Raw genomic sequence first — 11,491 nt, 5'->3', positions numbered from 1 at the left:
GCACTTACTATGTAAACTAAAATAGTTGTGGAAACAGATGCAGCTGATAACTGGTTGTTATGGCCTCGAAGTTGGAAGCTCATCCCCAAAAAGGAACACTTCAGGCACAATGGCGGCAGTAACTACTTATAGTTTACCTATATTACCCTGGAGGCTTTCCCAGACCAGACCACCCAATCGAAGAAGCACCTCAGTTACCCTCTAGCACATAATCTTATTTTCTCTGAATATGATTTACTACTGTCTAATATATTCTTGGTTAAATATGTATCCCTCACTATAATGAAAGCTCCAAGAGAACAGTCATCTTGGCTACCTTGTGCTTGGCACATAGAAAGTAAATAAATGAATCTAAACTTCCCACTTCCTTGGGTGGCAGAGTTGACGTGCACACAATAGATCACAATAAGTATGTTTTAAAATTTATATTTAAACTTCAGGATAATTGTGTTGAATATCTTATGGTTCATAATGAACTCTGGGAGTGGAATAAAAATAAAAGTTTGGTCACATTCCCCCAAGCACTTACTGATATGGGTGCTGGAATTTTTGCTGCAACAAGAAAGCCACTTCCTCTGACGCAAGGTGCCCCACATGCTTGGGTCTTGCCACATCCTCTGATACAGAAATCAGGATGGCTAGGCTGGCTGGGGCGCTCAGGATGCCAGACGCTCACACTAACAGAGCGGGGAGTGCAGGGGTCGCCAGAACCCTCTGCCAGGAGTCGGCCGTGAGTGGGTGTGCAGGAGGGTAGCAGCGGTTTCGTGCGTCTCCTCAGGGCGGCTGTCCGCCTTGGGGCTCCCATTCCTACTGCGTTCCGCTTCCTTTACTTCCAAAGCCCAGAATGCACCCCCAAGCCTCCAAAGAGCGACGTCACTGAGTCCCCTGTCACATGAGGAGAGCATGATAGTGTCCACAGGCTCCCGGCAGGGCAGAGGCCTGGCGGGGTGCCGGACCCGGCCCAGGACTGTCCTCCCCTAGCCCAGCCCCAGGCTCCCGCCGGTTCCGGACTCTCGCTCCCGCCCACGCCAGCCGCGGCCCCACCCACAGCCTGGCCCCGCCCCTTGTCCCTCCCATCGCTCCCGCAGCGACTCCGTCTATCTAGGCTTTGCTTTGGTCCCGCCCACCCCGCCCCCTCCCGTCCCGCCCAACCCGCCCCCTCCCGTCCCGCCCCTGGAAGCCCCATTTATTCCGCTCCCCAGCACACACGCCAGAACCAGCCAGGTGGTGGTTGTAGCCGTTGCGCCTAGTCCTCCTTCCGTGTCACCGCTGCCGCCATGCCCGGAGGGCTCCTTCTCGGGGACGAGGCTCCCAACTTCGAGGCCAGTACTACCATCGGCCGCATCCGTTTCCACGACTATCTGGGAGACTCGTAAGTGGCCACCTCTTCACCCTATCCTGACCTCGGGTTACGCCCGGACTCAGAGGTGCCTTCCCTTGTTTCTTACTTCCGTCCTCCTCACCGCTCAGCCCCCTGCTCGCCGCCCGCCTCCTCCCCGCACCGGTTCCTGCACGTGCCTCTCGTCGTGTGGCCCCTGCCCCGCGGCGGCCGGGCGCTGCTGGCTGGCAGCGACTCTCCGGCCCGCCCTCCGCCGGCCATTGGATCCTCTCTCGCCTTCCGTCCCCCGCGTGGCTGGGCCGGCTCCGGGGTGAGGAAGGGGGAGGGGAACAAAATTGGGATCGCGCAGGTCCCGGGTTCGGGAGGCCGGTGCGGAGGAGAGCTCGTTGTCTGTTTGCCTCTGTTTGGTAAACTGTGCAAGTAGTATGGTCCAGCCGAGGGCCGGAGGGAGCAGGGGGCGGGCAGCATCGGCGGTCAATTCCCCGGTACTCGTGCCCAGGGTCGCACCTCCTCCCTCCCTCCCTCCGTTCTGGAATTTGCTCCCTGGGGAAGGTTGGTGTCCAAGGCCAGAGTCAGAGGACACTGCTACTGGCTGAAGGTTCAGGAAGCGCCCAGCGTGTTATGTGAGGGTTCTACTTGCTGCAGTGGTATTTGCAGGCTTCTCAGCACAAAAACAATTTGAAACCACCAGGTGCCAGATAGTGGCTGAAAGACTTTGTCCAGAACCTCCCCCAGCTGCTAGAATGTGATTTGATAACAGCTTTGGGAGGAACCCAGAACACTGTGTGTGTGTCCTTCATTCCAGAACTTGCAACACCTTGAGGGAAGGACTTTCTGAGGTTGTTCAGTTGCAGTGGCCATGGATAGCCAAGCACCTGGACACCTGTACCTCCCCCTTTAAGACCCTTTTGTTTCACTGCAGAGTGCCTCTCACTGCCCCTCCCCCTCTGCCTTGCTTCCAGCCGCAGGTAGACTTGCCAAATTGGTGATCCATGATCTAGCCTGGCAGTCATACCTTTATGACTAGGAGTATATTGGCGTTACTGTGGTTTTACAGCTCCTGAATCAACAAACTTTAAGTGGATTAGATTTAATGTGAAACATTTCACTAGTGTCTAGTGAAACTAGACACTAATGTGTCTAGTTATATTATGGTTCTGGAGTTCCAGTGGCCCCACTACACTGTGGTCTGAGGTGTTAGAATTCCTTCTTGCTTTGTATCCCTTTTATATACAGTGTCCAGGTACATATATTACAGACAGAGGGTGCAGTTTATGAGATTAATCAGTGATTGGACAGGCCTGTGCAGAGCACCTGGGAGAGATTCTTATACCTTAGGCCTAACCAACCCCTTACAGTCCCTTAAATCCATTTTCCAGCTACTGATTAAGGGAAGAGCTAAGTTTTTTGCAAGAGAGGACTAGGCTAGAGAAAGGATGAGAAATGGAACATTCAGCCAATAAAGGCAGGGAAAGACTTCAGAAATACAGACTACGTCCAGTTTCATACTCGGAATTTAGGTATTAGTATTTCTCCAAAACTCCATGGGATTTTCAGATAATGTTCCTTCCCATTCCTACCTACAGCCCTCACCCTCATAAAACAGAATTTTCCCAGAACTCTTAGGTTGTAAATAAATATTAATATAAAGCATATTTACTGTAGCAATAGTTATAAATGATGTCACTATTTAAGCTAACCCTATTTGTTTGGGATTTTTTTGTTGTCATTTATTGTCCTCGATCTATCTTAATTTGATTAAAAGTGGTATCTTCTCAGGGAGCCATAAGTAGGAAGATGAGAAAACTATCTGCATCTATAAACAAAAATATACAAGTCTGCCTTGGGTCAGGCATGGGATAGTACTATTTCCTGCCCTACCCCGAAAATAAGTTTGAGCCCTTTATATCATTGTAATACATGGATTTTTGCCTAATATAATTTTTCCAAACTCCATTCTTAATGTGATTTCAATTCATACTATCAATTTTTGATCCAGGTGTGTTTTGGAGAAAATTAAAATAATTTCAAACGTTACAGATTCTACCCTTCCCCTGACAACTGGAAACTAAGGAGTTTGGGTGCTGCATTTAGTGTTTATTGAGCCCAGTCACTGTTTCTGTATGTGTGTGGTATAAGCAGCTTCTTCACAGTACATCTTCACCAAACAAAACATGGGTTTTCTGGGGGTTAGCGAGTGGGGACCCCTCCCTTAAATGAAGAAACCTTTTGTCTTTTGAAAATGAGGAAAAAGGAAAGGGGATAATGTAATTGTATTCCTCTGAAGAGCAGCAGTAGGGAGACTTAGAGGGGAGGCAGGCCATAGTAAGACATTCCCAGAGTTTATCCTGTTCCTAGCCATGTGGCAAACTAGAGTTTTGGCTTCTGGGAGAGGGGAGGATGTGAAGTGGCCTCAAACGAGTTCCTTAACATGATTCAGCAATACAGTCTCTTGACTCACGATGGAAAGAGAATGCCTGATTTTTCTAATTAATCACCTCTTTAACAATACCGGAAGAAGTACCCTGCTCATTTTTTCTCAAGTTCTGGAGACTTTCCTTAAGTCTCATCTGACCCTTAAACAGATCCTTTACCACAGACTCTAAGGCCTAAATTTTACTCATAGCTAGCTTATTTCAAAACATATGTATGTCTTATCGCCCTTTATCAAAAGTAAACATACCACACCCCTCCACAATCTTAAAAATATTACCTCTCTCTTCCCAGTCTTGCCATAGGACCATCCATCCTTTTTGTAAGAAGGTCTTTTCCTTTTCTGAAACCTTGGGAGTTGAGTGGCAGATGTAGCTGGGAATTAGGTACCTTGTCTCTGCTTTCTTCTTTGTGCTTCAGGAAACTTGGCAAACTTTAGGGAGGTCAGCTTGGCATCTAGGCTAGAGTTAGTCATCTACTAGTTTAGGATCCTGCTTTAATGTTGTTAAGTCAACAGGGGTGTGGAAACTGCGTGTTAGGTTTTCCTTTTCAGTTGAAAGAGTAGTTTCTGTTGCCCAGGAGAAGGAAACAGTACTCCAAAGTTCTTGGTGACTTTTAGCTTGAAATGGCTTAAAACTTACACCAGTTTAACCTTAGGCAATGATGATTTAGATATTAGTATTTCCCTAAGAATCTGTAGTTGTAGAAATCGACATTGGAGGCTATCATTTTCTACCCACTTGGTCTAATGCAAAAAGAAGAATAAACTGCAAATGAAGAGATAGGTAAAACTCTTAAAATGCTGTTGTTTGGTCAGGGTACAAATATTGGGTGCCCTGTTTAGCAGGTTAGCTCAGTAAACTAGTTTTACAGAAGTTTTTATATCTGTTCACTTTCAAAGAACCAAGTGTCAGCTTTAATTTTACGGATAAATAGAGGATAGAAGCCTATTTATTTCAGATTACATAATCTGTTTATTATTGTAGTCAGGCATTGGTCTAGATTCAGGGCATATTGGAACATCCATTATTGGAGGAGAATGTCAGCATATCTGTGCTTAGAAAAAAATGTAGGAAGGTTAAAAAGAAAAAAAATTATTTCAATAAGTACTTGGTTTGAGTAGCACAGATTTTATTAGCTGAAAAGGACTCAAGGTGGCTCTAGAGTTATTAAAGGAGGCAACAAACATCCTTACAGTCTTTTTAAATGTTTATCATGTTGAATTTCATATCTTTGATTGAATTGGGCTTTAAACATAGGCTTTTCTGGAGATAAGAAGATCAAAAAGCATTCCTCAACAGAAAAGTTTAAAAGTGATTGTCTTCATAAGCATTCATTTGAAAAAAGAAGTCATTTTTGATCTAAGATTTGTGATTTTTCATTGTACATGATGCTGGTGATAATCTCTTCATTCAACTGTGACCTTTTCCTTCATTCAGATGGGGAATTCTCTTCTCCCACCCTCGGGACTTTACCCCAGTGTGTACCACGGAGCTTGGCAGAGCAGCAAAGCTGGCACCAGAATTTGCCAAGAGGAACGTTAAGATGATTGCCCTTTCAATAGACAGTGTTGAAGACCATCTTGCCTGGAGCAAGGTACAGTACCCATTGGCATATGCTTTGAGGTTACAGATTAAGCTATAAATTTTATAGAGTAGCTTGGTTTTTTGAGGTGAAGGTACAAGTAAGGCTCAGATTCAGACTTCACTGATGATTTGAAAGTCTGACTTGGACTGCACAGTGACCTCCACCTTGCTAAATCCAGTGGTCAGTTCTCAGCCCCCTTCTTTCTTGGCTTCCAGGACACCACTTCTCTCACTGTTCCTGCTCATGTGTGGCATGAGCTTCCTCATCTCCCAACCCCTAATACTGAATATATGCTGGGGTTGCCCTGGACTCACTTCTTGGACCTCTTCTCTTTTTATCTACATTCTTCACCTTGGTAAACTCATCCACATCTATATGCTATGATTCCCAAATTTCCATCTCTAGGCCAGACTCTTCTGGCTTCCAGATTGGTGAAACCACCGCCTACAGCATCTCCCCTGGGATGTCCTATCACCTCAAATCCAGCATGTCTAAAACGGGGCTCCTGTTCTTAATCCCAGGGTCTTACTCATCTCAGCTAATGCCATCTGCATTTTTGTAGTTGCTCAGGCCAAAAATCCAGGAGTCATCCTTAATTCCTCTGGTTTTTTCACTTCTGATTCATCAGCTAACTTGCCTGCTCTACCTTCAAAATACATCCAGAATCCTGTTTGGAAGACTCTTTCCCCAGGTATCTTTGTGGCTTGTCCTCACGTCTTTCAGGTCTCAACTCAAATGATACCCATTAAGGCCACCCTTGGCCTCCTTATCTAAAATTATAACTCCCCTCTGTCCTCCCCATCCTCCCCTGATTTGTCTCCTTAGCACCTGTCACCGTCTAAAATACTCTGCACATTGCTGATTTCGTTTGTTTGTTTCTCGCCACCAGAGTAGAGGCTCAGCAGGGCAGATTCCTGTTTCGTGCACTGCTGGAACAGTGCTCAGTACTCAGGACCTCCTAGGCAGGCAGGCAGTCTGTATTTGTCAAATGAATGAACTGAAGGACCTGTCTACTCCCAACAAAAGGATTTACTTGGATAATAAATGTGGTGGTCTAGATTTAACTTGAGAACATTTTAATGACTTTGCTACAGTGTCTACTAAATAATGATAGGGAGCTTTCAAAGGATGCTTACTGTGCACTAGGCACTATGTCAAGCACTTCACATGCAACTGAATATATGGTGTACTACTGACTTGTGAGCTGGCCACCTGGGGCTGCATCCCATGGCCACTTTATACCAGTTAATTCTAAGTGTCTGAGATTAGAAGAATCAAGTATAGGAGAAAAGGGAAGGCAAATGCTTTCTCTTTCTTGAGGTGGATTGTTTTCATTCCTTACACTTGGCTGTGAATGGTCACTGGCATTTCCACAGTATCTCACCAGCAGTTTCTCATTAGTTTCTGGGAGCAGCCCTGTAGGGGAGGTATATGGTTCCTGCTCCCAGCTTTTCAGATGAGAATACTTTTTTCGCCCAGGCAGTTGGAAGGACACACTAAAGATCTCCCTGCAAGAAAATGGTGGCAGTGGGATTTGAACCCCAAACCAATACTGTCTTTGATACTAGATGATAGAGAGTAGGAATTTGCTTGATTTTAGGATAAAGCCAAAGCATATTGTTCTTTGCTTTTCATGGGTGTAATGTAACGCCTATCATGCAAATGGCAGGGTTGAGAATTACTGCAGAGCAATCATTGAAAGTACAGGTGGCTGAAGGAAGAGTTTATAGCCAGTTATATAATAACCTTTAAAGTATAGGAACACACCCAGGTTCATTTTCGCTGGTGAGCTTGTGCCTTAGAGTTTTCAAAATTGTGATTGCATTACATAGGAAATAAGTCCCACCTTTCAGAAGCAGTGTCCAAACTTTGACACACAACTGGTTACGTAGGAAACCTCAAGGTGCCTCTAGCATGAAACCATATTGATTGTTATTTTAGCTGTGGTGACCTGATAGGCCGCCAGTGACAGCAGAAGGGAAGTTAAGCTAATAAAATTAAGAAACATGTTAAAAATTGTTGTTATCCATTTCAAAGTTCATGAATGCCACTTTTATCCTATAGCATCTCTGTTGAGAAATCCACAAAGGTTCTATATCTGCTATGCCATCAACTCCTGTTTTACTTTCAAGGTTCCACATAATAAATAGACCTTATTCCAGTTTTAACGCCTCTTTTTCACTACTTCCTCTACCCAGATAAATTCCTCTTTCGCCAGTCAATAGTTTATGCTCAGACTTGCCTACATGTTTCATTAATATTGCTCCCCCTCCCTAGAATGCCTTCTTTTGCCCTGTGAAAATCTTATCCACCCTTCAAAGGCCCAGGTAAAAGTCATACGCCTTTCTTGAAGTCTCTCCTAACTCCAGCAGTCTAACAAATGGGGATGCTGGTGTACTTCAGCATTTGCCATTACATATTACCGTCTTGCGTTTGTTGCTACTTCTTACAGAAATCATCCAACTAAATCAGAAGTTCCTTTAAAGGCAGGAACCATGTCTTCCTCATCTGTATCTCACACGTACTTACCATAATGCTTAGCCCACCTTAAGTGCAATGTCAACACCAGATCAAATAACGAAGCTAGATTTTTTTTTTCCCCAAAACTTCCCAGAATAGAAAAATGAATGAACTTTTTAACTAGGGGAGGAAGGGATAGAGAGTGGAAGCAAATACATTATTGTCCTTTAGTTCAGACTTGAAATGCTTTGTTTTTATGTGGATTTCACCCTAGTGTAAATTCACCTCTGCCTTTTCACCCATTTTTACCTTTGACTTGTCCTTGAAGTGAATATTCAACTCTCCATTCTTGTGTTTGCTTTAAGTTTTGTGTTTTCTTTTCATGTCTTAATATCTTTGTTACAGTAGCTTAATGTCTGAGTCAGGGTGCTTTTGAGGCAGGGGCCAGATCTATAAAATTATCTTTGCATGTGCTTTAATTTCTGGATGTGAACTCATTGTTACTGATGGTTTTTATAGTATTTGCGTACGCAGAGGTACCCTGGATTGAAGTCTAACTCTATATTATTGAACTTTTAAAGAGTTTAATGCTTTCTCAGAGCAGTAAACGCATACTGAATTTTAAGAGACTTGGGCATGAGAAGGCTCTAGGTTATAACCTAAGTACTACACCCTACCATTATTCCTGTCAGTGAACAGTTGGGATGAGGAGTGTTCATTCATTCATTTTATTAAAATTGCTTAGAGAAATTATGATGATTATGGTCTTCTCTTCCCTGTCTTACAAGACGATGACTGTTAACTGATTGAATTCAGAGGATATGCCTGGTTTAGATTTCTCTTTTCTCTCTCCCCTGCATTTCAGGATATCAATGCTTACAATGGTGATGAGCCCACAGAAAAGTTACCTTTTCCCATCATTGATGATAAGAATCGGGACCTTGCCATCCAGTTGGGCATGCTGGACCCAGCAGAGAAGGACGAAAAGGGCATGCCTGTAACAGCTCGTGTGGTGAGTTGTGTACATCCATTACATAGTCATTGTGACTGACCAGGCTACGTATGTCCAAGTAAATGCTTGGACCAACTAAAGGAAATGGGGGACTATGTCCAATTACGATATAAGTGTCCTGGTGGCACTCTCACTTTTTATCTAAATGCTGGTACAAAGTAAAATTTTTCAGCCTAACTTTTAATTAAGCTTAATTCACAGCTAACTCTCACAGTTATCCTAGGATGTCACCTAAAATTGAGAAATCTTCTTCTGTAGTCCTCCTGACAGCCCAGTCTTTAAGGCGGCGGGTCATAGCCTTCTTCGTGAGGCATCCCCGGTTTTGAATTCTTATTTGTTCTGTCCTTACCCACTAGAGAACAAACTTAGTCCCACATCTGCAAAAATATACAACAATTTGAGGACCGGGATCAACTTCCGTTAGTATTATTTTTATGATAATCTTCCGTAGTTAACATAGTACCTTCCTGAGGCCTTTCCTGGATTCAGTTCGCAAATCAGTTTTTCTTACTGAGACAGCCAGAGCCAAATATAATTTCCTTCAAGTTTAGAAATATAACATGGAGAAGAAAATCACATCTACTCCAGCCACCCAGTTTGTTTGGTGTATCCTTCTAGATATTTGCAGATTTTTGTTGTTGTTTTGTTTTGTTATACCCTTGAACATTTTTAATGACTTAAGAGCCTTCTAAGAGGCTTTAGCATCAAAAACATTCAAAGAGTTCTTCCTGTTTATGCGTCTGTGTGCTTTGCAGGTATTTATTTTTGGTCCTGATAAGAAGCTAAAACTGTCCATCCTCTACCCAGCTACCACTGGCAGGAACTTTGATGAGATTCTCCGAGTAATTATCTCTCTGCAGCTGACAGCAGAAAAGAGGGTTGCCACCCCAGTTGATTGGAAGGTAAAGATGTTAAAAGGGAAGATACCCAACTTGCCTGGAAGGCCTGTGGGGCCAGTCTCTCAGTGGCTACCTCCAGGGTCAGTGTTACGTGGGGCTCTTGTTTCTGGCATGCAGGTACACTGGGAGGGCTTTTCCTCCTGGCTGAGTTTAAGATTTGCTGAGAGGCCATTTTCAGGGTCTTTAACCCCTTTTATACAAACTCCCTGTATTTCTAACTTTTAGATTATTTGGACAAATTAATTGGTCAGAATGATTCCTTTTCCTAATAAAAGGATTTTTTAAAAAAACCTTTAACTCTTCCCTGATGGCTAAATATTTATAGCAGAACTTAGACTGGCCACTTAAGTCATAGGTATAAACCTATGTGGTGTATTAATGTCTTGAAACACTTCATTTCTCTTAAGCTTCAGTCTTTTAAACCTATGTAGAATTCCCTGAAACCTGTTCATGAACTTTTAATCTCTAAGATTCCTGCCATATGTAGGACATGGATAATATCACAAGAGTGTCTTAACATTGCTACATTTTTTAAATATGCTAACCTGAACACCTGGTTTTGTTATTTTGTTTCTTCTGACAGGCAAACCATTTATATTCTGTATCCATTCTTTGATCATATGTTTATTGAGCCCAGACAGTAGACACTGGGATGCAGCAATGAACAATCAGTATAAAGTCCCTGCCCTCATAGAACTTAAATTCCAGTTGGTAGAGACAAGCAATAAACAAGTTTATAGTATATTAGGTAACGATAAGTGCGACAGAGAGTAATCAAGCAGAGGTGGGGAGAAGGGGAGCACAGGTGGGAGGGTTGGTTTTATACTTGGCTGTGAAGAAAGGCCCTTCTGAAGGGACCTTTGGGAAGGACATGAAGAAAGTGAGAGACCAAGTCGCGCATATTTAGGAGGGAAGAGCACAGCGGGCTTGAAGGAACAGCTAAGAAGCTTTTCTAATAGTGAGCTTGGCATGTTCAAGGAATAGGAGAGCCACCGTGCTGGAAAAGCAGCAGCAGGAGGTGGGGGGAGAGGCCGGGGATGGGAGAGGAAGCTGGATTCAGTCACGCAGGGCAATGATAATAAGGACTTAGGTGGCAAGCCATTACTAGATTTAAAACAGGACTATTTCTTGTTAAGGTGGGGAAATACTTCCCTTCCGAAAAGTGTCAAAGGTCAACTTGCGAAAACAAAATTCCTCAGAGGGGATAGAGCAAAGGAGATTTGATTATTCTCATCAGCAACTGTAGCTACTTTCTAAAGTTAATTATTGCCTTTAGCCTTCACTATAAGATTGAATTTCACCATTCACAATGTCTTTTCAATAGAATGGAGACAGCGTGATGGTCATTCCAACCATCCCTGAAGAGGAAGCCAAAAAACTTTTCCCTAAAGGAGTCTTCACCAAAGAGCTCCCATCTGGCAAGAAATACCTCCGTTACACCCCCCAGCCGTAGGCTCTCCACAGAGTTGGTGCTGGAGCTGCTCACTGAGCACCGTGAGCCAGAGGATGCCAGCTGCCCATCATGTTTTCCTGCAGCAGTACCATAAAAACATCCTGGTGTGATCACAGCCAAGGTCTTTAGGTTGCTATACTACTGGCTTATTAAATGAAAATGGCACTAAAAATTCCTTGGGATTCTTTGCTCTGTGCCTTTAGCAGCATTCTCTTCTGTTCATATATCTTAGCATTCTCTGCTGACTCTCTTTGAAATTTGAGGCTCATCTTGTTGGATCTCTGCAGGGTTTATGACCAACAAGGTGG

At 43.7% G+C, this 11,491-nt stretch overlaps 1 protein-coding gene across 1 annotated transcript; it reads left to right on the top strand.

Moving 5' to 3' along the window:
* The first annotated feature begins 1,214 nt into the window (after window positions 1-1,214).
* PRDX6 (peroxiredoxin 6) lies at window positions 1,215-11,355 on the top strand. The gene is made up of 5 exons (XM_079698660.1): window positions 1,215-1,372; window positions 5,212-5,368; window positions 8,685-8,831; window positions 9,587-9,733; window positions 11,055-11,355. Exons 1-5 carry the CDS (start codon window positions 1,278-1,280, stop codon window positions 11,181-11,183), a joined length of 675 nt encoding a protein of 224 aa, XP_079554786.1. The 5' UTR covers window positions 1,215-1,277; the 3' UTR covers window positions 11,184-11,355.
* Window positions 11,356-11,491: the final 136 nt, after the last annotated feature.

The sequence above is a fragment of the Hyperoodon ampullatus genome (genome assembly GCF_949752795.1).
Source record: "Hyperoodon ampullatus genome assembly, chromosome: 2".
Taxonomy (NCBI): Eukaryota; Metazoa; Chordata; class Mammalia; order Artiodactyla; family Ziphiidae; genus Hyperoodon; species Hyperoodon ampullatus.
The sequence above is the reverse complement of the archived record's forward strand: the minus strand, read 5'-3'. Positions and strand labels throughout refer to the sequence as shown.

Bases quoted from the DNA above. Each gene is read 5' to 3' on its own strand.
- PRDX6 (XM_079698660.1), top strand. From the start codon at position 1,278: ATGCCCGGAGGGCTCCTTCTCGGGGACGAGGCTCCCAACTTCGAGGCC. The intron at 5,369-8,684 runs GTACAGTACCCA...CCTGCATTTCAG, and splicing joins ACCATCTTGCCTGGAGCAAG to GATATCAATGCTTACAATGG. The intron at 8,832-9,586 runs GTGAGTTGTGTA...TGTGCTTTGCAG, and splicing joins TGCCTGTAACAGCTCGTGTG to GTATTTATTTTTGGTCCTGA.